The sequence below is a fragment of the Mesoplodon bidens genome (assembly GCF_964165515.1).
Source record: "Mesoplodon bidens genome assembly, chromosome: 1".
NCBI classification, from domain to species: Eukaryota; Metazoa; Chordata; class Mammalia; order Artiodactyla; family Ziphiidae; genus Mesoplodon; species Mesoplodon bidens.
The window spans coordinates 138,955,027-138,979,863 of NC_138176.1; the positions used below are offsets into that span (position 1 = coordinate 138,955,027).

Consider the following 24,837-nt stretch of genomic DNA (forward strand, 5'->3'; position numbering starts at 1 on the left):
AAACTAAAACCAAAGTCTCTCATGAACAGAGATGCAAAACTCCTCAACAAAATATTAACAAATTAAATCCAAAGGAGTATTAAATGAATTATATACCATGACCAAGTGGGATTTATCCCAGGTGTGCAAGACTGGTTCAACATTCAAAAATCAATTAATGTAATCCCTCATATCAACAGACTAAAAAAAGCAGAAACATTATATGATCATATCAATAGATGCAGAAAAAGCATTTGACAAAATCCAACACCCATTCATAATTTAAAAACAAAAAAAAAACTCCCAGTAGGAATAGAAGGGAACTATCTATGAAAAAAACTTTGGAAGCTTTTCCACTAATGTTCAGAAACTCGAAGCTTTCCCACTAAGATCAGATACAAGGCAAGGATGTCCCCTCACTACTCCTTTCAACATTTTACTGAAAGTCCTTGTTAAAGCAATAAGGAAAGAAAAGGAAATAAAAAGTGTTCAGATTGAGAAAGAAGACGTAAAACTGTCTTTACAGATGACATGATCACCTATATAGAAAATCAGAAAGGATAGACAAAAAAACTACTGCAACTAATAAGTGACTATAGCAAGGTTGCAGGATAGAAGGTTAATATCAATAGTCAGTTGCCTTCCTACATTGCAAAGATGAAATTAAAAACACAACACCATTTATGTTAACACACCCCCAAAATCAAATATTTAGTTATAAATCTAACAAAATATATACAAAATTTATATAAGGAAAACTACAAAACTCTGATGAAGGAACTCAAATAACAAAATAAATGGAGAGATAGTCCTTGTTCATAGCTAAGAAGACTCAGTATTGTCAAGATGTCAGTTTTCCCAAATTGATCTATAGATTCAATGCAATTGAATGAAAATCCCAGGAAGTTATTTTATGGATATCAACAAACTAATTCTAAAGTCTATATGGAGAAGCAGAAGACCCAGAATAGCCAACCCAATATTGAAGGAGAGAAATGAAGTTGGAGGACTACCTGACTTCAAGTATTACTATAAAGCTCCGTTAATCAAGACAGTGTGGTATTGGTAAAAGAATAGACAAATAGATCAATGGAACAGAATAGAGAGCCCAGAAATAGACCCCCATAAATATAGTTAAGTAATCTTTGATAAAATGCAATGGAGCAATGCAATGGATCTTTGATAAAGGAGCAATAGCAACGCAATGGAGCAATGCAATGGATCTTTGATAAAGGAGCAATAGCAACGCAATGGAGCAATGGAGTCTCTTCAAAAAATGGTGCTGGAAAAAAAAATTGCTGGAACAATTGGACATCCACAAACAAAAAATGAATCTAGACAGAGACTTTATACCTCCACAAAAATTAACACAAAATAGATCATAGGTCTAAATGTAAACTGCAAAATGATAAAAGTCCTAGAAGGTAAAATAGGAGAAAACCTAGATGACCTTGGGAATAGTGATGCTTTTTTAGCTACAATATCAAAGACACAATCCATGGAAGAAATAATTGATAAGCTGGATTTCATTAAAATATAAAAACATCTGTTCTGTAAAGACAGTATCAAGAGAATTAGAAGACAAGCCACTGGGAGAAAATATTTGCAAAAGATGCATCTGATAAAAGACTCTTATCCAAAATACACAAAGAACTCTTAAAATTCAACAATACAAAAACAAACAACACAATTAAAAAATGGGCCAAAGACCTTAACAGACACCTCACCAAAGAAGATATACAGATGGTTAATAAGCATATGAAAAGATATTCTATATCATATGTCATCAGGGACAACAGTGAGATAGCAGTACACACCTATTAGAATGGCCAGAATCTGGGACACTGATGACACCAAATGCTGACAAGCACGTGGAGCAACAAGAATTCTCATTAATTGCTGCTGGAAATGCAAAATAGTACAGCTACTTTGAAAGACTGTTTAGCAGCTTCTTATAAAACTAAAACTACTCTTACATACCATCCAGCAATCACACTCCTAGGTATTTACCCAAAGGAGTTGAAACCTTATGTCCATAGAAAAACCTGCCCATGGATGTTTATTAAAAGCTGCCAAAATTTGGAAGCAACCAAGATGTCCTTCAGTAGGTGAATGGATAAATAAGCTGTGGTATATCCAGACAATGGAGTAGTATTCCATGCTAAAAATAATGGAGAAATTTAAATGCCTATCACTATGTGAAAGGAGCCAGTCCAAAAGGTTGCATACTGTATGATTCCGATTATACGTCATTGCAGGAAAGGCAAAACTATGGAGACAATAAAAAGATCAGTGGTGGCCAGGGGTTAGGAGCAGAGGGAGAGATGAATAGGCAGAGCACAGAGGATTTTTAGGGCAGTGAAAATACTCTGGATGATTCTACAGTGATGGGTATATGACATTACATGTTTATCCAAACCCATAGAATGTACAACACCTAGAGTGAACCCTAAGGTAAACTGTGAACTTTGGGCTATTATGATGTGTCAATGTAGGTTCATTCTTGGTTTAAAAAGAAAAGTACCACTTTGGTAAGTGGTGTTGAAAATGAGGGAGGCTATACATGTGTCAGGGCTGGGGGTATATGGGAAATCTCTGTACCTTCCTCTCAATTTTGTTGTAAACCTAAAACAGCTCTAAAAAAATTAAGTCTTTTTAAAAAAAATCAGATGAACATGCTTTACATTTTACTGTTAAAATAGGCTCATTTCGTTTGAGGATGAATTTATATCCTAAAATCATAATTGTCACTATTGCTACTATTTCCTGACTACTAGCCCTGGACCACGACTGCAATCCAGAATGCTCACCAGGTTCCAAATCCCTGACTCTGCATTAGTAATGGTCTTCTGTAGTAGTTTTCCTATTGCTGCTATAGCAAATTAGCACACAGTTAGTGGGTTAAAACAGCACAAATTTATTATCTTACAGTTCTGGAGGACAGACGTTGAAATGGGTATTGCAGAGCTGAAATCAAGGTGTTGACAGAACTGCATTCTATCTGAAGATGCCAGGAAAGAAGACATTTCCCTGCCTTTTCCAGCTTCTAGAGACTGCCTGCATTCCTTGGCTTATGGCCCCTTTCTCCATCTTCAGAGTACACATGCTTCTGTTGTCACATATTGTCTTTGCTAGCTTTGACCCTTTTGCCTTCTTCTTATAAGAACCCTTGTGATTACATTGGGCCTATATGAATAATCCAGGATAATCTCCCCATCTCAAGATCCTTTTGCCAAGTAAGGTAACATAGTCGGTTCTGGGAATCAGGACCTGGGCATCTTTGGGAGTCCATCATTCTGTGGTCTAATAGTCTTGTGTGCTTGATTTTCTACTCTGGCAATTTACTCCATCTCTAAACCTTAGCTTCCTTGCCAGTAAAATAAAGATAATAAAATCTCACTTTTAGGGATTAAAATTAAATGTGAAGATATATATTATATCTAACTCAATAAATGTTGAATACCTGGTGCTAGTTTTGAACTTCGAGGTTTGGTGAAAGTAGTAGACTCTAGAGCAGCACTGTCCAATAGAAATATAATGTGAGCTATGATGTCAGCCACATATGTAATTTCAAATTTGTAATAGCTACATTAAAAGATAAAAGGAAATAGGTGAAACGATGTTAACAATATACTTTATTTAACCAAATATATCCAAAATATTATCATCTCAATAAAATAAAATAAATTATTAATGAGATATGTTACTTTTTGTATAAGTCTTCAAAATATGGTATATATTTTACATTTACAATTCAGGTCAATTTGGACTAGCCACATTTTAAACATTCACTAGCTACATGTGGTTAACAGCTACCGTATTGGATAAAGCAGGTCCAAAATAATCACTGTTATTTCCTTGGGTAACATGTACTTCATAGCACTTGTCTAACATTGAGTTTTCTACTCAGATCTGACTCTTGAAAAGAACTGAATGGTGGTGACCAGCGTGGCCAGAACAGACTGAAGGGAGGGGTGGGAAAGAGGAGTGGTACTAGGTAAAGATGGGGAGGGAGGCAAGCCTGATCCTGGAGGGCCTTACACGTCAGTACAAGGAGTGTAGACTTCTTTGCACTCCAAAGCTCCCCGGGACTAAGATGCCATCAGTCTTAAAGTAACAATTAGATCCTTTTTTTCATCACACTGGTTACTGTTTATTTTTCATTGATTACAGAAGCACAGGCAGAGACTTCCCCTTTCCTCAAGGACTTTCTCCTCCAAAAATTTTATAAATATACACTAGTGGCCACATCGCTCGCTCGCTCTCTCTCTCTCTCTCTCTGTCTCTCGTCTCTCTGTCTCTCTCTCTGTCTCCCTTTCTCTCTCTCTCCCTCTCTCTCTCTCTCCCTCCCTCTCTCCCTAACACTTGAGCAATATCAAGACCCTCTATTGCCTACTTCATCTCTGCGGCCTCTCTAATTATCTTTGTCTTCTTTTCCTAGGAAACAGAGTCTGAGGCAAAAGTTGTATGAAAATGCTTTAAAAGGGGAAGAACGTGGAATTGCAGAGCAGCAATACTGAGGAGAAAAGGAAAATGAGTCAAGGAAGCAAGTAAAGTAGATACAAGAGGGTACATTACTGAGCTGGCCGTTGTCCCCCAAGAAACACAGCTGGTTGTAGCTGTATGTAGCACTCTTGCTGCTTGTAATTGTTTGCAGGGGAGGAGCTAGGTTAAGACTTTATGCCACTTCTGTCCAGTCCCCCTGCCTTTCATTGGTCTTAAAGTTTATTATAAGGAAGGTTAACTGCCCTTTCTTTCAGATGGTGTTCTCAGGATGACCAAGAGGGAGGCCAGAGCTTCCACGGGACTAGTTGGGTTGGATGTGGGCATGTTGCTGGTGTGGCCACCACTAGGCAGGGATGAGGAGCCATCAAGTTGTGCCCAGGGAGCCTGAGAGCATTGACAGTGTGGAGATGAGGCAGTGTAGCAGTGGTGTAAGCACACCGCTCAACAAGTGCCCAAGTCCAGGTGGTGGAGGGCAGTGCGCAGCTGAATCTTTGGAGGTGCATAAGTACATCTGGGACCCCAGGCCTCTGTCTGAATAGAAATATGGCTTTGGTGAAGAACGTGGTAAAGTAGTAATAAATGTAGTAGTAAAGCAAGTACAAACTTCTTTATAGTTTATAAAGTGCTCATCTCATTGATATTCCATGAAAGTCTGAGTCTGAGCTAAAAGTCTGGTGAGGGGTGTGGTATTATCCTCCTTTTTACCAAGACCTCGAAGCCTAGAGATGTTAAATGCCTTTTAAGTGGTAGAGTGGGATGTAAATCACACCCTTTCACACTGTCTCTTTAAGGAAATGAGATACTTACTTCTGAATCTGTACTCGGGCATTTAGTTAATTTCTGTAAAATGTTATTTGAGGAGCTCTAGAAAGACTTTCTATGACAGGTGGTTGCTGCCCAGCTACCACTGAACCAGAAATTAAATCATTAAAGAGTCATCTCACTTGCTCTTAGATTCTGTCTTTCTTCTCCTCTTTTAAAATGCAGAATCCTCCTGGAAGAGTTTGGCCATCCAATCATTCATTTCTTACAGCAGGAATGGCTCATTCACTGGTGCTAGGAAGAAGCCAGTGAGTTCTGAGTACTTGGTGGAGAAAGGGAGGGGCAAAGTCAGAGAAAGGAAAGGAGAGACCACTCAAGTCAAGTTGGCTGCCTTCACGATTGTGCCTCTGCGTCTCCAATCTGGCATTTAGGCGTCTTCTGGAGTTTGTCCAAACTTCCCTTCTGGAGCAGAGAGTGTTCCAGATTTGCTTCTGAATAAGATGGCCCAGCCTGCTGAGATTATGGTCGGGGTTGCCACCCAGCTCACGGGCTTCTGCAGGCAGGTCGTGGATGTGAGGAATGGTGCTTTGTTACTGAGTAGAATTTTTGTGTTGCTGGTCACTTTCGTAAGGGGGCTTGAGGCCTTGGACAGTACAGCGCCCTTTCCTTCTTACTTCCTGTCAAGTGATACAAAATGTTTTGAAATAATACTTAAGATAATTGTTGTGGTTTTCACAGGCAACTTCTAAGCTGGCCTCTTTTACCCGTGCCTGCACTGCACTTTTTTTTTTTTTAACATATTTATTGGAGTATAATTGCTTTACAATGGTGTGTTAGTTTCTGCTGTATAACAAAGTGAATCAACTATAGGTATACATATATCCCCATATCCCCTTCCTCTTGCGTCTCCCTCCCACCCTGCCCTACATTTTTCTGTCTCCTCCCCATTCAGTAGTCTTTGCTTTGCTCTATGGATCCTGGAATTCAAATTCTGTCACAGGCTTTGAAGTGCAGTATCACATTCTCCATTAAGATAGCTAAAATTTATATTTGCATCTTCTCATGTATCCCCTAATTTGCCAAAATGTAACTCCTTTCCTGGAGTCAACAAAATGACATCATTTTCAGTTGCCTGTTAAGAGCTGTTAAATTGTTGCTTAGCCAGATTAAAAAGCAAGCAAGCAAGGAAGAAAAAAAAATGGATTTTTAGATAATGTATACATTCTATGGGATATTTTATTAGTAAGAACAGAATTTATCGAGAGCTCAAGCAAAGAGTGGACACGTTGACTTGGCGCTGATTGGAGGAGTGTGAATATTCTTATACAGGCTTCAGAAAGCCCAGCACTGACCTGTTTTTATTATTTTTATTGGCTCCCTTGATGATAGACAAACTGGCCTAACCTGGGGCCAACAGAACCAGCAGGAAATTTAGGTCACGGATAGTTGCATTTTAAAAACTCTGGTTTTTTTAGATACTGCTCAATCATTGTAATTGATTGATGATAACATGGCAGAGAGGGCTCTTAAATCATTAAAGGTGGCCAGATAAAGACAAATGGCTGGAGATTTTGTTGGATGCACGGTCCCCAACTCCCTGTGGTATTCTGTTCTGCTCTCTGAAGAAGTAGCTTGTCCCTCGTTTCATGCAACTTATGGCCCAGCTGGCCTGTGTACAGAAAAGGGCCTCTTAAACTTGGCAGTTCTGTTTGAAAGCACAGCGTAACATCATTTCCCAAGAGATGGGGAAAAAACATTACAAAAAAAGTCTCTATCCCTCCTGAAACATATGTGTGTTTTAAAATGAACAGCCTTTAAAAGTTGTTCTTTCCATCTTTCTCTGAAATCAAGGCCCTAGCTTTTACCCATAGCTGAAGGTAAGTGCAGTCAAATTAGATAATTTGATAACTCCTGTAAGCTTCTTATATTTTCCTGCTCTTGCTTTGGGTAAATGCTAATTTGTAATAAGAACTCTAAGTAGATAGCTCTGTTCTTCCCAGGATGCAGGAAATGTGGCCAGGTATAATGGCATTTTTGAAAGTTTTTATTGAAGTAAAATATAATACTGTAGAAAAGTTCAACTCAATGAATTTTTCCTAACTGAAAACATCTGTGTCATCAGCACCCAGGTCAAGAAATACAGTATGACCAGCAACCCTGGAAGCCCTGCTTTTTCTTCCTCCCTGTTACTCCCTCCTTTCAAGGGGTAGGAACTTCTAAAAACCTAGATAGTTTTCCCTGGCTTTTGTATTTTACATAAATGGAATTGTATAATATGTTCTTTGTTATGGATTCTTTCATTCAACATTTTATTTGTGAGATTCATCCATATTGTTGTTTTATGAAATTGGAGGTCATTCTCACTGCTGTGTACTATTTCATTGTGTGATTCTACTACAGGTTTTCTCTCATGGGCATTTTCAGTGGGAGAGAAAGTTTGTAGAATCTGTCTTTACTTCCGCTGAGGATCTCACCATTTCCCAGTGCCAGGGAATTGTTTGCTCCACAGACACAGAATGCCAGCAAGTTCCAAGTGCTCCTTAGAGGGATAAATTTTAGGAAACACTTTCATACTTTGAGATCAGCCTCATTGTGCTACCTTACGTCTGCTTATTCTATTGTCTTCTGATACATTCTTCCAACTTTCTTGTCTATGACATTATTTTGCTCTCTCCAGAATCCTGCCATTCATTTTGGTCCCTTTCTGCCTGTCCTGAGCTCAGACACCCACCCCCCTTTCTGGAATATTTGTATCTGTCCTATTCATACATTTCACTCCAATTCTGCCTTCTCTGTTATCTCCTTTGAAACACCTCTTCCTACTCAGAACCTCTTCAAAAACCTTGAAATAATTCTAGACTCTTCTGTTTCTCTCATACTTCATATTCAATCCATCAGTAAACTGTGCAGGCTTTAGCTTCAAAGTATTTCCACATTCAACCAATTCACACCACCTCCTATGTGCCTATCTCAGTCCAAGCCCCATTTTTTCTTGCTTGGATTATTGAGATTGTTTTCACCTGCCTCTCTGCTTCCCTTGCCTCTCTAAAGTCTGTTGTTCTCTTCACCACAACCTGAGTGATAGCCTTTTAAAACATAGATCATACCGTTGCTCTGTTCAAAACCCCTTTCATTTCAGAAGAAAAGCAAAGGTTCTAACAATGGGCTATGTGGCCCTGAATGACCTTTGCCCTTCTCTGTCTTGTGTCTTACCCTCTTCTCACTTCTCTTGCTAAGGGAACTGAGCCTGTTCAACTTCCACACCGTTGATCTACGACCCTATTCCTGCTGCTTCTCATCTGAAGCCCATGCCGTGGCCCCAATCTACCATCTTTAAATTAGCTGCTCCTGGAGACCATTTCCACCCTCTTTGATGACTTCAGGATTTGATTCCTTTTTGTTCATATCTCTTCAGCATGTCCCATCCTTTTTTTTACATAGTTGTAGGTATACATAGAAAATTATGCTGTTTGTAAAGGACACACTGGGTTGACAGCTACACAGGACTGGAGGCCACTGGCCCAGTGTCACTGGCTGCCCTGAGCTCCAGCCAGCTGTCCCTTGGGCTTAGGGGTGTAGGGTAAACATGGCATGGAAACACCTTGAATGATAAATTCTGCCTTAACATTTGTGACTGGAAGTACATAACCCTCCACCAGAGATTTTTAACCTTGAATGAGGTTCTGGGGCCAGTCATCTACCTTACTTGGGGACTCTAAAGATCTGCAAGTCAGTAGATCGCCTCTGACATGCTAAGTTGGTCTACTGCTGCTCTTGCTCTGTCTGATTTATCTCATTTGCTGAGTTCCCTTGGTGATTTGTCCCAGTCAGAATCCTAGCATCATAGCCTGTCTCAAGGCTCTGTATTCCCCTTCCCCACAAACTCTGATTTCCCTCTGACTGGGAAGCACTGGAGAGGAAATGTATAGTGGATCAGATGTAGGTTTTGGAGAAAGACAGTCTTAAGTTGGATCCCAGCTCAACTATTCACCAGCTGACGTGCTTGACAAGTCACCTTTCTCAACCTCAGTTTCTTCCTCTGAAATAATAATGCCCAATGTTACAGGGTAATCAGGAGGATTAAATGAAATAATCATAATTATATCCTTGTAAATGTTCATTTCTCTTTTTCTGATGTCAACTACTTCATTGTAGAGATGAGTATACTTTTGAGCTATGTTCAAAGGACTGAGCTGGAGATACCATTAGGAGTAAGATGTGTTTCTTGCCATCAAGAATTTTTCAGTCTTAGAAGGGGGCTAGATGTTTAATGAATAAACAATTTAATGAATAAACAATTAAATTCAGGGTGATAAGAGCCATGGTAGAGGGAAGTAGAGACTTTTCAGGGATCACAAAGTAGGCGCACTTAACACACAGGGAAAGTCAGGGGAGATAATGTTTTAGTTGAATTGTGAGACCAGGTGGAAAGGAGGGAAAAACATTCTAGGCAGGGATATAAGCATGTACAAAAGCACAGAGGCAAATGCAAGTAGTTCAGCAAAACTGAAATGTAGCCTGTAAGGAAAGGATTCATGATGGATGAGGCTGAACGGTTAATTAGGGCCACAAAGCTATAAGAAATGCATGTGTCCTATAAAAGCTTTATCTTGAAGACAGTGGAAACCATGAAGTAACTTTAAGGAGATCAAATTTTTGGTTCAGAATGAGATAAATCATGACTAGAGATAATAGTAGTTGCAACCTAGGCGGTAGAGGAAGGCATATATAAAATCATCAGGACTTGGTGGCTGATTTGATGTGGCAGGGACGAGGGAAAGCTGTGATAGACTCCAAGTTTCTGTCCTGTTCAATTGGAAGAATGATAGTGTCACACAACAGTATGGTATACAGACTGCAGACCAGATAGTGGGGTAAAAATCTTCATATCAGTTCTAGACATGTTGAATTATATTTGCAGATGAGATATATTCAATACAAGTGGAGATGTCCAATACGCAGTTGACTGTATGGGCAGCAAGAAAAGGAGAGAAATTTGGCTGGAGATGTAGATTTATGAGTTATATTAGTCAGTATTCAGATTAAGGTGAGAATCCACAAATACAGTGACTCAAACAGGATGGTTTATTTCCCATACACACTGCAGTCTAGAAATTGTTGAGTGATCCAGTCCAGATGCCACTCAGAATGTGGTCCACTGGCCAGCAGCACTGGTATCACCTGACAACTTATTAGGCATACAGAATATTCAAGCCCTATCCCCAAACCTAGTCAGTTAGCATCTGCATTTAACAAGAGCCCCAGGTAATCCACATGCACATTAAATTTTGAGAAGCACTGATTTAAAGGACCTATGTTGCATGAGAAGGGGGAAAGACTGTAGAAAATAATGAGCTTTCTTTTTAGGATGTGACATCCTTAAATCAGTAAATATTAGTTTTTACTATAGTAGAAATTAAAACAGAGTAGTTTAAAATATTTATTTATCAATTCCTTTAAAAATAATAACAAGCCGGGCTTCCCTGGTGGCGCAGTGGTTGAGAGTCCACCTACCGATGCAGGGGACACGGGTTCGTGCCCCGGTCCGGGAAGATCCCACATGCCGCGGAACAGCTGGGCCCGTGAGCCATGACCGCTGAGCCTGCGCGTCCAGAGCCTGTGCTCCGCAACGGGAGAGACCACAACAGTGAGAGACCCGCGTACTGCAAAAAAATAAATAAAATAATAATAATAATAATAATAACAAGCCTGTTACAAGCTAACATAAATAATACATTTTATGAAGAAGAACTGTGTTCCCAAAACAAACAAACAGAAGAGTGAGAATGGCATTGGTTTATAGTTTTGCAAATCTCTTTAATGTCTCCCTGAAGAGAAAACAGCTGGGTTCTTGTGTTTGCCTCCTCATTCAATATGCTGCCATATGTTGTTTCGGTTGAAGTAATATTTGAAGAAAATCCAGCCTCATGCAGATACATAGTTGGAAAAGGGAGGAATATTTTGATCGCCTTTTCATGTTTGCACATATTGTGTTTTGATACCATACGTTGACTCTACAAGTAGTAATTTCTTAAAGGTAATTTGTAATGTGGAATTGGAAAGCATATCAGTAAGCTTTCTGTACTCTTTTACATTAAAATCCACTTGTCTATCCTGCATTTTGCATGGATCTTTTGCCTATGCCTGATTTCCTTACATCATGCATGGGTCATTTGTACAACATTGGCTCACTGAAGTATGCAGATCTTCCAAACGTTGACACATTTCAGTGTGCAATTCAAAGAAAAAAATCACATATTTAATGTCACCGTAGATGTCGTCAGAGATGTCTTTAAGTATAGAGAATCTGGCAGTGGCAGATACAAGTTTTCCAAAAACTGAATTTTAATTTAAAAGCCAGAATTTCATCATTGGCAATAAATATGTCAGTTGTTTTCCTGGAAGAAACAGGCTCACTTTGTTCATTTTTGAGAAAATGTTTGTCAAATTTTAATTGTTTGTCAAGTTTTAATTATAATTTCTCTATCTGAAATTTTTTTCAAGTAACAATGATATTGCATGAGAGCAACAATTCAGTTTATGACTCAAATACTTGCACGAATTCTTTTCCTCAAAATAACCATTGTACTTTAGTATATAACAGAAGCACTTTATGCATAGTTCCTATTTTGTTACACAGAATATTAAAGAGACATTTATTTAAGCTTTGAGATTTTGTAAGATTAATAATTTTCACTGCTTCATTGAGAGCACTCTTAAGTGAAACTGGCTTTTTAAAAAATTCCAACTGTGAATACATAGCACAGTGCTCAAAAATGCAATGTTATCACAGTTTGGAGCCTCTCTCCTTGACCTGTGTTAAGGTACCAGCACTTTTACCCACCATTATTTTTGTACTGTTAGTGCAAATGTCAACAAGGCAAAGAATACCTTAGTATTTTTTGTTCTTTTTCTTTTCTTTCTTTCTTTTTTTTTTTTTTTTGAGCAGAGAAAGGTTTATTGCAGGGCCAAGCAAGGAGAACGGGTGGCTTGTGCTCAAAAACCCTGAACTCCCTGATGGTTTTGCGGGAAAAGGTTTTATAGGCAAAGTTGGGGATGAGGGCTGCAGGGTGTGTGACTTTCTTCTGATTGGTTGGTGGGGAGGTAGGTAGCAGGGTGGTGCTCCAGGAATCTTGTGCTCAGCCTGAAGTTACCATCCTCCACCTGGGCGGAGGCCTTAGTTCTGCAGAAGAGTTCAAAGATATTGTTATGTATATTCTTTGAGGAGGAACCAGGACCCTTACCCAAGGCTGCACTATTGTTTCTTGACTGCTTCTCCCTTGTTTCTGTATTCCCTCCCTTCCCTGATTAGTAATTCTTTGAACCTGCCCTTTGGAACTCAGGGAAGGTCAAGGAGGCTGAATGAAGCCTATTTCCTACAAACAAGAAACGGGGGACATGGAAAGAATTTGTACCCGAGGGACCTCCTGGCCAGTTGTGATCCCCCCTTTTCTTTGATTGTCCTCAATCTTGAGGAGAACAGGTGTTGGAAGCCTTAATATTTTTATAAAAATAGTTATGACCTTGTGGACCTCTTGAAAAGGTCTCTGGGATCTCAGGTCTGTGGCTCACACTTTGAAACTCACTGTCCTATATGATTATCCTGAGCCTGATAAATATTGGCTTTTGCAATTGCATGATTTTGGACTAATTCTAGGCAAATTTAAGTAGCCAATTAGGGAGCAAATTATTAAGTAGCAAATTTTAAATTTGGTGTGTCTCTGTGCCTTCCTTTTCTATGACAACCCTGAAGGCACTCACTGGTTCCCTAGTGGCACGGATGGAATACGTACCACCCAGGAACCAATTCATGCTTGCTCTTGCTTGTTTGTTTAGTCATTGGGCAGATATTTATGGAGCCCTACTTTTTACCAGGTTCTCTGACTGGGCTATGGGCCTGATGCAGAGCTTCACATGCCCTATCTCACATAAACCACTTGCATCAATTTTCTATTGCTGCTGTAACAAATCACCACAAACTTAGTGGCTTAGAACAACAGAAATTTACTACATTATAATTTTGTAGCTCAGAAGTCCAACACTGGTCTCACTGGACTAAAATTAAGGCGATGGCAGCACTGCATTCCTTTCTGGAGGCTCTAAGGGGACATCTGTTTCCTTGCCTTCTAGAGGCCCCCTGCATTCCTTGGGTCATGTCCCCCTTCCTCCATCTTTAAAACATGCAGTGTGCTTCTCTCTGACCTTTCATCATTGCGTCTCTCTCTAACCACAGCCAGGAAAGGTTCTCTACTTCAAGGACCCACATGACTAGATTGGGCCCACCCAGATAATGCAGGATAATCTCCCCATCTCAAGTTCTGTAACTTTAATCACATCTGCAAAGTCCCTTTGGTCATATAATATAACATGTTTATGGTTCTGGGGACAAGAGTGTAGGTCTCTTTGAGGGGGTGTTATTCTGCCTACCACACACTTAGTAAGCATGCATTAAATAGTTGTTGAAGGAAGGAATGAAGGATCCTATCCCATCACTCATTTCTCAGAGCTTTGCTCCTCCCTGATATTAGATGTTGATTGTTTAAGACTCAATTGAGGTACCACCTCTTCGAGGATTTAGATGTTGCTCTGCTGTATTTCCAAAGTAAATGAATACCTCTATTAAAGCACTTATTTACTGCATCATCATGACTGTTTGCTCCTATCCCCACTCTCCTGTAAGTTCCTTGAATCTTGTGTCTGGCACATAGTATGTGCACAATAAATATTTGTTGATGAATGCATGAGAGCAGCAATTAATGATCCTTAATACACACCAAGTTACATTTTTGCATTTTCCCTGGGGCATGTAAAGCCCATTCCCCAAAGAAGCAGAGTGGCTTTAGTTATGGGAATTTAAGGCCTTGTGGCAAGTATTAATGCAAGAATGGCAAAGGCCATTAACACAAGTGATATTTGGGGCAGAAGGGCCTTAGGCACTCCCTGACAGCATCCCTTGAGCCTGCACCCGCTAACTGAGCAGAAGCTTGGAGGAATTGTAGAGATGGGGTCTCTGCAGAGCAGCACTTTCGAGTGGCTTAGAGTTCCCCTAAGTGTCTGCAGGTTCTGCATTCCAGAGGAACAGGTGTGGAGCTGCCGGCCTTCTCTGCAGCCACACTGCATATGGCCCCTTTACACCTCATGCCTGCAGAGGTCGCCAGCACAGAGACTGACTGACTTTGCAGAGGTGTCTTAATTCAGCCCCAAAGTTGGCTTTTCTAAAGACAACATGCATTTTACAGAGGGCCTTTTGTATGGAGTTACTGGGGATTCATTCAAAAATAACAGAAGCCCCAGTCTGCAGAATTTTTTTAAAAAAAGTTTTTGTCATTCCAGACACAGCTCCAGTCTTCCACCTCCTACTAGTAAGCCCATTTATATCAAAATGAATGAGAAATTTAATCCCTGGTACTTTATAAAGAAGCCATTTTTTCCCCTTTGGTTGTGGTTTACTCTGTGTGTGCTTTTTTAATGGCAGTGTTTAATAATGTTTATATTGCCTTTAACCTTTGACTAACTTTGCAGTTAAGTTCCAAGATGTGGTTACACATCCAGTATTTGTAGGCCGCTCCTGCCTCCTTTGAGACTGCTAACTTCTTATTCCTGGAAGGTATTTCATTCTCTTACCAAACATCTTAATCACTTCTGCTGGGTAAGAAGGGAGTCAGTGGGGTAGTAGGCAATAAGTAGTAGTAGTAGTTGTGTAGTATTGGGTTGGTCAAAAAGTGCCTTTGGTTTTTAAGTAAAAATAAAAGACACCTTTTTCATTTTCACCAAGAACTTTATTGAACAACGTATTCACCCTTTTGTTCCACGACCTTCTGCTATTTTTCAGGCAACTTCATAATTCCATCTTCCCAAAACTTTTTATCTTTTTGAGCAAAGAACTGTTCCAGGTGCCTTTTACAGTCTCCCAGGTAATTGAAATTTTTTCCATTAAGAGAATTTTGTAAAGACCTAAATAAATGGAAATCCAAAGGTTCAATGTCTGGTGAATACGGCAGAAGAATCAGAACTTCCCAGACAAGTTGTGCCATTTTTTTGCCTGGTCATCAAAGAAACATGAGGTCTTGCATTATCCTGACGGAAGATTATGAGTTTTCTCTTGACTAATTCTGGATGCTTTTCACTGAGTGCTGCTTTCAGTTGGTTTAACTGGGAGCAGTGCTTGTTGGAATTATTCGTTTGGTTTTCCGGAAGGAGCTCATAATAGAGGACTCCCTTCCAATCCCACCGTATACACAACATCACCTTCTTTGGATGAAGACCGGCCTTTGGTGTGGTTGGTGGTGGTTCATTTCACTTGCCCCATGATCTCTTCTGTTCCACATTATTGTACGGTATCCACTTTTCATTGCCTGTCACAATTTGTTTTAAAAATGGAACATTTTTGTTATGTTTAAGTAGAGAATCTCATGCGGAAATAGGGTCAAGAAGGTTTCCTGCGCTGAACTCACGTGGAACCCAAACATCAAGGCGATTAACATAACCAAGATGGTGCAAATGATTTTCAACACTTGATTTGGGTATTTAGAGTATGTCGGCTATCTCCCGTGTGGTATAATGTTGATTGTTCTCAATTAATGTCTTGATTTGATCGCTATCAACTTCAACTGGTCTACCCAACTGTGGAGCATTGTCCACCGAGAAATCTCCAGCACAAAACTTTGCAAACCACTTTTGACACATTCGATCAGTCACAGCACCTTCTCCATATGCTGCACAAATCTTTTTTTGTATTTCAGTTGCGTTTTTACCTTTCCTGAAATAATAAAGCGTAATATGCCAAAAATGTTGCTTTTTTTCTTCCATCTTCAATATCAAAATGGCTACACAAAAATTCACCAAATTTGATGTCTTTTTTAAATGTGTGCTGATATGACAGCTGTCACATACAGTCTAACAAAATTGTTTCAAATGAAGTTAAAGAAAACTAAGTGCTACTAAAGCCATCTTGTAGAAAAAACGAACGAACCTTTTGGCCAACCCAATAGTTATAGTTAGTATTTATCAGGGACTATGTGCCAGGCACTGTGCTTTGTGACTCCTATTATTAAATCTTTAGAATAACCTTATGAAACAAAAACTATTATTGTGTATCCTCAAATGTAAGGGAAAGTGCTTTCCTTAAAATTAGCCCTCAGAAAAGAGGGCCTCCCCCTATGTTTGAGTCCTTACAAAGACTGTCCCGTTGTGGGGTTACTCTATTTTAAACAGTAGTTTAAGCAGTCGTCCCAGTATTATGAAAATGCCTGTGGCTTGGGACTGCTTGATATTCAGGCCTTTGTGATACTCTTTCCATTTTATATAGATGAGAAAACTGAGACTTACCCAAGGTCATACAGCTAGTAAGTGATACAGCCAGAATTCAAACCCAGGCATAAAATCTTACTCCCATCTCCTCATTTTTAACCCACCTCAGATTCTTTCTTTTACCTTTAAAAAAGTTTCAGTCTAGGAAGTTTCATCTAGGATGTTTTCTTTCCTTGTTGTTGAGGTTTCATTCTAAGAGCAGAGAAGATCAGAAGATGGGTATGCATCCAGTCTGGAGTCATGCTTTTATGGATAGCACTAGGAAGGTCTAGTTCACCTTCTAAGCCAAGGTGGCGTGGGATTCTCTCTGCTTCATCCTTGCCAGATCACCCTGCTTCCCTTTGCTTTGATGGGAAGTTCATTGCTTCCTGAGTCAGTCTCTTACCTTGGCTCTGGTTGTAGGAGTTCTTCCTCATACTGAGCTGAAATCATTTGTCTTGGAATTTTCAGTCTGACAGAAAAGAGATCAAAATGTACGTGGCTTTGTCTCTTACTGTCTTCCCTTCCTCCCCTCCCCTTCTTCTTCCCTTTCCAATAAATGTTTTATTTTAGAATAGCTTTAGATTTATCGAAAACTTGCCAAGATAATACAGAGAATTTCTGTATACCCCTCACCCTACTGTTAAAATCTTACACTATTGTGTATCCTCAATCATTTGTCGAAACTAAGAAACCAACATGGTACATTACTATTAATTATAAACTCCAGACTTCTGTCTGATTTCACTAGTTTTTCTCTAATGTCCTTTGTTCCAGGATCCCATCCAGGATATCACATTACATTTAGTCATTATGTTTCCTTAGTCTCATCTGGTGTGTGATAGTTTTTCATTTTTTCCTTATTTTTCATGACCTTGACGGTTTTGAGGGAGTACTGGTCAGGCATTTTGTAGAATGTCCCTCAATTAGGATTTATCTGATGTTTTTGTCATGGGGTTATGGGCTTGGGAGAAGAATACTGCAAAAGTAAAGTGCCATTCTCAACACATTATGTTTGGGACACGTGATATCAATGTGACTTATCACTGGTGATGTTAACCTTGATCCTCTGACTAAGGTAAAGTCACTCCTCCCTCCCCTTTACATACACAGTTTTTTAGAAGCAAGTCACCATGTTCAGCTCACACTTAAGAGGTGGGGCGATTAAGTTCTGTCTCCAGGAGGAGAAGTATCTTATGTAGGTAAGTTATTTGGAATTCTTCTGTTAAGGAATATTTCTTTTCCCCTACATTAATGTAACCACTTATTCATACCAGTGTGGAGTGATGCATATTTATTTTATACTTCGGGTTATAATCCATTACTACTACTACTTTAATTATTCTCTTGTGCAAATCGTTCCAGCTTTGACCACTGGGAGGTCTTCCAGTTGTCTCTTGTGTCGTTTTGACATGCCCCCATTTGTTTGTTTTCTAAGGACTTCCTAACTTTCTGGCACTACAAGATATTCCAGGTTCTTCTTGTATTTTCCCTGCCCCATCCCTAGAATCAGCCATTTCTCCAAGGATCTCTGGTTCCTATTATTGGAGAATGATACTAGAAACTAAGATCTGACCACTGGAGTGCTCATTGCTACTGGGATGTAACTACTTCTAGATCTTCTCAGTGGACAGAGTTAGGAAATACGTGAACGTATATCAGCCCATGTTACACACATATCTACAATATTTCTGCATCTACATTTCTTTCTATAGGAAGGCTTTTCTTTTTCAAGTATTTATTGATATATTTTGCTGTGTAGCGAACAGCGAGATTCACTGCCTTCTACCACCAATGGTAATTTTTTAAGGTAGGGGGAGAAGAAAGTAAAAATGGAGATCTTAGCGTAACTATGACTTAAGAACTCAGTCACCCTCTAGTCCGATCATGTAATTTTAGAGATGAAGACATCCTAAGAAGTTTACTGAGATCCAAAGAGGTTAAAATACTAGCTAGTGGAACAGTCAAGATTGGAATCTGGCTTTTTGAAACGGAATCTCTTTACTTCCACAATATCTAATGCCTCTTTAAGACTAATCAGTATTCTTGGCTTTGTATTCAGCTCAGTTATTAACTTCTTCGGATGCATTAAGCAGACTAAAGTGTAATTTTACAAATTGGTGTGCAGAGGTACGAGCTAGCCAATGGAAGTCCACTGCAGTGTCACTGAGGAGGGATTTTGCTCTCCAGTGACAGATCAACAACTTGAAAATGATGCTCTGATGGCCAGATGTTAGCGAGTGAATCTTCTTAAATGACTATGATGATTACCCTGCCCTGTTTTACTTTTTATAACCATCGCAAAAAAAAAAAAAATCTTTTTGCTCTGGGGAAAGAATCACAGGGTTCCTATAGGACAGATACTTGATGTATACACCTGCATTTTAGAAATGGGATATAAAGCAATGAAAGAATCTGTTTAATGTCATCCAAGGAGTTGGTGATAGGGTAAAAAATAAAAAGCGAAAGCTGCAGCCCCCATGGCCCTTCTTTTAACAAGCCAGCCACACAGCTCCTTTCTTTTAAATTGCTTTCCAGCAGCTTTTAAAGTAAAGAACAAACACTTGAAAGTTCCTCCCAAGAGACTTCTGAGGCCATAGGACAGTCCTAGGATGCCTTCAAACCTTTCAGCCATTTCCTTTGAGAAGTGGGTATGTTTATACTTGATAAACCATGTCTTGTCACCACATAACAGTAAAATCTCCATTCTGTTCTTTTCCTTTTGTACTTTAGTCATTTCATTTTATTTTTGTTTGGTACATTGTGAACATCCAAGATTTTTAGTGGAAATAAATGGTAACAGCTGTTTCTCGTGTACCAAAAAATGTAATTATGAACCTTAACCTTGAGATGATATGTCCAGATTTTCCCAGGTGTGGAAATGACTTGAAAAGCTCATTTTGGGTAGTTGTCCCAATACAGAACCACATTCAGCTGCTTGCCATCAACTTCATTCAGAGAGAGGGAGTTTCTATAGGTCTTTCTTTATTCCAATACTCCCTTCTTAACATGGCTTTTCCTCTTTAAAATAGTCACCAGGGACTTCCCTGGTGACGCAATGGTTAAGAACCCGCCTGCCAATGCAGGGGACACGGGTTCGATCCCTGGTCCGGGAAGATCCCACATGCTGCAGAGCAATGAAGCCCGTGCACCACGACTACTGAGCCTGTGGTCTAGAGCCCGTGAGCCACAACTACTGTGCCCGCGGCCACAACTACTGAAGCCTGTGTGCCCTAGAGCCAGTGTGCCACAACTACTGAGCCCATGTGCTGCAACTACTGAAGCCCATGCACCTAGAGCCTGTGCTCCGCAACAAGAGACGCCAGTGCAATGAGAAGCCCGCGCACCGCAAGGAAGAGTAGCGCCTGCTCACCACAACTAGAGAAAGCCCGCGCGCAGCAACGAAGACCCAACGCAGCCAAAAATAGATAGATAGAGAGATAAATAAATAAATAAATAAAAGACTATGGTCTAAAAAATCAAAAAATAAAATAGTGCATATTTACCAACATAAACACACCCTTAAGTCCCATCTTTCATTCCTGCTTTATTTTTCTCTGTAGCTCTCACCACCATTTAAAATACTATATATTTTACTTCCTTAGCTTTAAATTGTCTGTTTTCCCCCATTAGAATGTAAGCTCTATGATAGCAGGGGATTTGTTTCGTTCACTGCTGTCTTCCCCAGACCCAGAGTAGTACCTGGAACATAGTAGATGCTCAGTGAATGCTTCTGAATGAATAACATGAAAGTTGTAACTCGTGATCATTTGGCCCCTGATTTTAATATAAATACACATAGTTGAGTTTTATTTTACAGGGTTATTTTAGATTATAAGTAGAATTAAATCACATTGTTTAAAATGGGGATTTATCTATTCACCAAAAACCTCAGAATTTGTACTAGAAATGTGCATAGTGCATTAGAAGTTATGCAGCTAACTCAGTAATGCAATGCTCTTATCACATGAAAGGAATTTTGAAATTCTCTGCTAAATATCACTCAGGAAATTGGTGGAATATCTAAAAGCACATTTTTTTTTAAACTTTAAATGTGAATTATCTTCAGACTAACCCAAAGATATCCTGAAGTGTCATTACGCAGTTTGACCAGATTTAGCAGAAAATGACTTTTCATTGTTATAAAAAGAAAATCTATTCTGACTAATATTTGCCACCTTAAAGAATATTAAAAGAATATGCTATAAAATCCAAAGTAATTCCTCTGAAGGAATGTCAGCATATAGGTGCTGGCATGTTTTTATTTTTAATCATATGTTACAAATATATTATTTTTATTTAAAATTTCTAGCATCTGAAATACTTATACATGGCTCTTATTTCTTATTTCTTTAAGCAATATGTAAGATAATAGAAAAGGGTATGCAACTTGACCAGCCATTTTATGAACTAGATCTTTCAAAACAACAGCTCTAATGCCAAATTTCCTGCAGTATTCTCTCCAGGACAAGAAACAAACAAATAAAAAGCAATCTAGTCAGTGAACATCACAGACTTGTTTGCAAGCTATCTTTGAGCTGATGTAGTGCATAAATTACGTCTTTGTACAAGACTGACATATGTGCCTATTCCCCCCTTTTATTTCAGAGCATTGGGGAGTCGACAATGTCTGTTGTGTTAAATCAGCTGCTTCCCATGATTAAGCCTTCAAACCAGAGGACTAATGATGACTACAGCCCCGAAGAGCTGCTGGTCCTCCTGATATATATTTATTCTGTCAGTGGAGAGTTCTCAGTGGACAAAGACCTGGGTGAAGGTGAAGAAAAAGTGAAGAAAGCGTTGGCTCAAGTCTTTTGTGAGGAGTCTGAATTGTCACCTTTGCTGCAAAAAGTCACAGGTGAGTGTTTAACAAAAATAGAGGACATAAACGTCACCGATACAGAAAACAGATTTAAAAATAAAGGCATTTGGAAATGGGATGTAACCATCTTCATTGGAGTTGTTCAGAATTTCATGAGGCCTGATGAATGCTAGCCAGCCTTTCGGATTAGAGGTTTTTGTTGTAGGTTTTTTTTTGTTGTTGTTCCAGTAGTGGTAGGGAAATGACCTTCTAGTTGCTTGTCAGTATTCATATTCTTAGAGCCTGAGCCTTGTTAAAATAACAAAATACTCACAGGGTGTAATATCTTTAAGGAAAAATAAAATGATGTGCATCCATCCTATTCAAAGGATTTCTGTTGACATATTCTCTTTGAGATTGTCATTTCAAACTTAAAAACAATAAGAAAAAACCTGTTTCCCTAAGATGTTGTACAATGTTATAGGATGAAAATTGCCATTTTCAAGAATAGCTTCATATTTTGACTTCTCATATTTCATCTTGAATCTGAATTAGTTGGTAGTATCCAAAATAATCCCCAAACATCCCAGTAAAGTAGGCTGTTGATTTGGGGGAAGTATATAATTAAATATCCTAAAATCTAACCATTTTCACTTCTAGTAAGAACTGTGATATAACTTACGGAGATATTCATTTGTGTTGTTTCATATCAAATTCAATATTCTTTATATTTTGTGTAAAGCTTATTGCTAGTAGTGTGGATTGAGCCTGGGCCTGTTTGAGAGTGAGAAATTATTAAAACTTACATGTAAAACGTAAATACTTTAAAAACATACCAGGTTGCCATTCATTCATGGATATGTGTGTGTGGGTGCATGTAGACCTCTCCACTGGGGAAGGCTCAGCTGAGGGAGGTTACATATCATCTGACTTTTCCTCCTGTCCCCTGTCCTGCCTCCCTCAGGGGAGCACCCAGCTTTCTCAGAAGCAGTCTGTGTCTCTGTCCACCTGAGCATCCGTGCATGTGTGCTTTACTTTGTGCCCACTGCTGACCTTTCCTGTGTCTGGTCATGGAAAATGAAACCCCGACAAGATGGAAACCGAATGAACTTCCCACAGAAATGAAACGTTTCCTTGCCCAGTACAGAACCTGCTTGCCAACTTAAAATCTACGTAAGGAAAACTTGTAGGAGTTGTTCCCATTTCATTAGGGTACAGCACTGAGTGTGATTCCATGTGTGTGTTTGGCTATAAATGAATATTGACTTAGAAAGGCTTAATATGGTTTATATAGAGCTTAGAACAGTGATTTGATTCAAAGTCAATTTGAACACTAGGAGAGTATAATTGGAAGTTATTCTTAACACACATAATTCCAGAAACAGACAACAAAGATGGTGTGTTTTAACGAGGGTGTTTGGATAGCTTTCTGCAGCATTAGTGTGTTACTATATTATTTTGAGAATTGAGGTCAAGCAGTCAGTGTTCATTCGATATTTGCTCAAGGTGTTTATTGACCCAGAATTTCATTCTTTATTGGTTTCTGTTTTATGGTTGCTCAGGATATTGCATTTTCTTGCTTTTAAATGTGATTTCACATTTAAAAACACTTCTGTACATTTGTGTTTATATTAGGAAAATTTGTAAAGTTAGCAGTTGAAGGTAAAAAAAATACGAATTTGTGGAAATTTTAGTGTATCTTTAAATTTTGGAGACATCTTATTTTATAATACAAAGTATATATTCCTACCTAGATTAGCTTTGGTTTTTTTAAAAATTTATTTTTTATACATCTTTATTGGAGTATAATTGCTTCACAATGCTGTGTTAGTTTCTGTTGTACAGCAAAGTGAATCAGCCATATGCATACATTTATCCCTGTATCCCCTCCCTCTTGAGCCTCACTTCCACCTCCCTTTCCCACCCCTCTAGGTTGTCGCAAAGCACCCAGCTGATCTCCCTGTGCTATGCGGCTGCTTCCCACTAGCTATCTATTTTACATTTGGTAGTGTATATATGTTCATGCCACTCTCTCACTTAGCCCCAGCTTCCCACCCCACCTCTCGTGTCCTCAAGTCCATTCTCTGTGTCTGTATCTTTATTCCTGCCCTGACAGTAGGTTCATCAGTACCATTTTTTTAACTCCATATATATGCATTAGTATACAGTATTTGTTTTTCTCTTTCTGACTTCACTCTGTATGACAGACTCTAGGTCCATCCACCTCACTACAAATAACTCAATTTTGTTTCTTTTTATGGCTGAGTAATATTCCATTGTATATATGTGCCACATCTTCTTTATCCATTCATCTGTTGATGGACATTTAGGTTGCTTCCATGTCCTGGCTATTGTAAATAGTGCTGCTGTGAACATTGTGGTAATGACTCTTTTTGAATTATGGTTTTCTCAGAGTATATACCCAATGGTGGGATTGCTGGGTCATATGGTAGTTCTATTTTTAGTTTTTTAAGGAACCTCCATACTGTTCTCCATAGTGGCTGTATCAATTTACATTCCCATCAACAGTGCAGGAGGGTTCCCTTTTCACCACACTCTCTCCAGCATTTATTGTTTCTAGATTTTTTGATAATGGCCATTTTGACCAGTTTGAGGTGATACCTCATGGTAGTTTTGATTTGCATTTCTCTAATAATTAGTGATGTTGAGCATCTTTTCACATGCCTCTTGGCCATCTGTATGTCTTCTTTGGTGAAATGTCTATTTAGGTCTTCTGCCCATTTTTTAATTGTGTTGTTTGTTTTTTTGATATTGAGCTCCATGAGCTGTTTATATATATTGGAGATTAATCCTTTGTCAGTTACTTCGTTTGCAAAGATTTTCTCCCACTCTGAGGGTTGTCTTTTCGTCTTGTTTATGGTTTCCTTTGCTGTGCAAAAGCTTTTAAGTTTCATTAGGTCCCATTTGTTCATTTTTTGTTTTTATTTTCATTACTCTAGGAGGTGGGTCAAAAAAGATCTTGCTGTGGTTTATATCAAAGAGTGTTTTTCCTATGTTTTCCTCTCAAAGTTTTATAGTGTCCGGTCTTACATTTAGGTCTTTAATCCATTTGGAGCTTATTTTTGTGTATGGTGTTAGGGAGTGTTCTAATTTCATTTTTTACATGTAGCTGTCTAGTTTTCCTAGCACCACTTATTGAAGAGGCTGTCTTTTCTCCATTGTATGTTCTTGCCTCCTTTGCCATAAATTAGGTGACCATATGTGTGTGGGTTTGTCTCTGGGCTTTCTATCCTGTACCATTGATGTATATTTCTGTTTTTGTGCCAGTACCACACTGTCTTGATTACTGTAGCTTTGTAGTATAGTCTGTGAAGTCCAGGAGCTTGATTCCTCCAGCTCTGTTTTTCTTTCTCAAGATTGCTTTGGCTATTTGGGGTCTTTTGTGTTTCCATACAAATTGTAAAATTTTTTGTTCTAATTCTGTGGAGAATGCCCTAGATTAGCTTTGGATGTACAGTCCAAACAGGGTGGATAAGATG

The 24,837-nt window shown here is 39.0% G+C and overlaps 1 protein-coding gene and 1 long non-coding RNA gene across 2 annotated transcripts in view; one reads left to right on the top strand and one right to left on the bottom strand.

Annotated features, from left to right (window-relative positions):
- LOC308626953 overlaps positions 1 to 24,837 on the bottom strand; it is a 786,846-nt gene that overhangs the window by 379,343 nt on the left and 382,666 nt on the right. The window lies entirely within an intron of this gene.
- Positions 1 to 24,837, top strand: part of SCFD2 (sec1 family domain containing 2) — a 394,906-nt gene that overhangs the window by 144,515 nt on the left and 225,554 nt on the right. Inside the window, exon 5 of the mRNA XM_081252366.1 lies at positions 21,145 to 21,394. Coding sequence (XP_081108492.1) covers positions 21,145 to 21,394 — 250 coding nt within the window. The remainder of the gene's footprint in view (positions 1 to 21,144; positions 21,395 to 24,837) is intronic.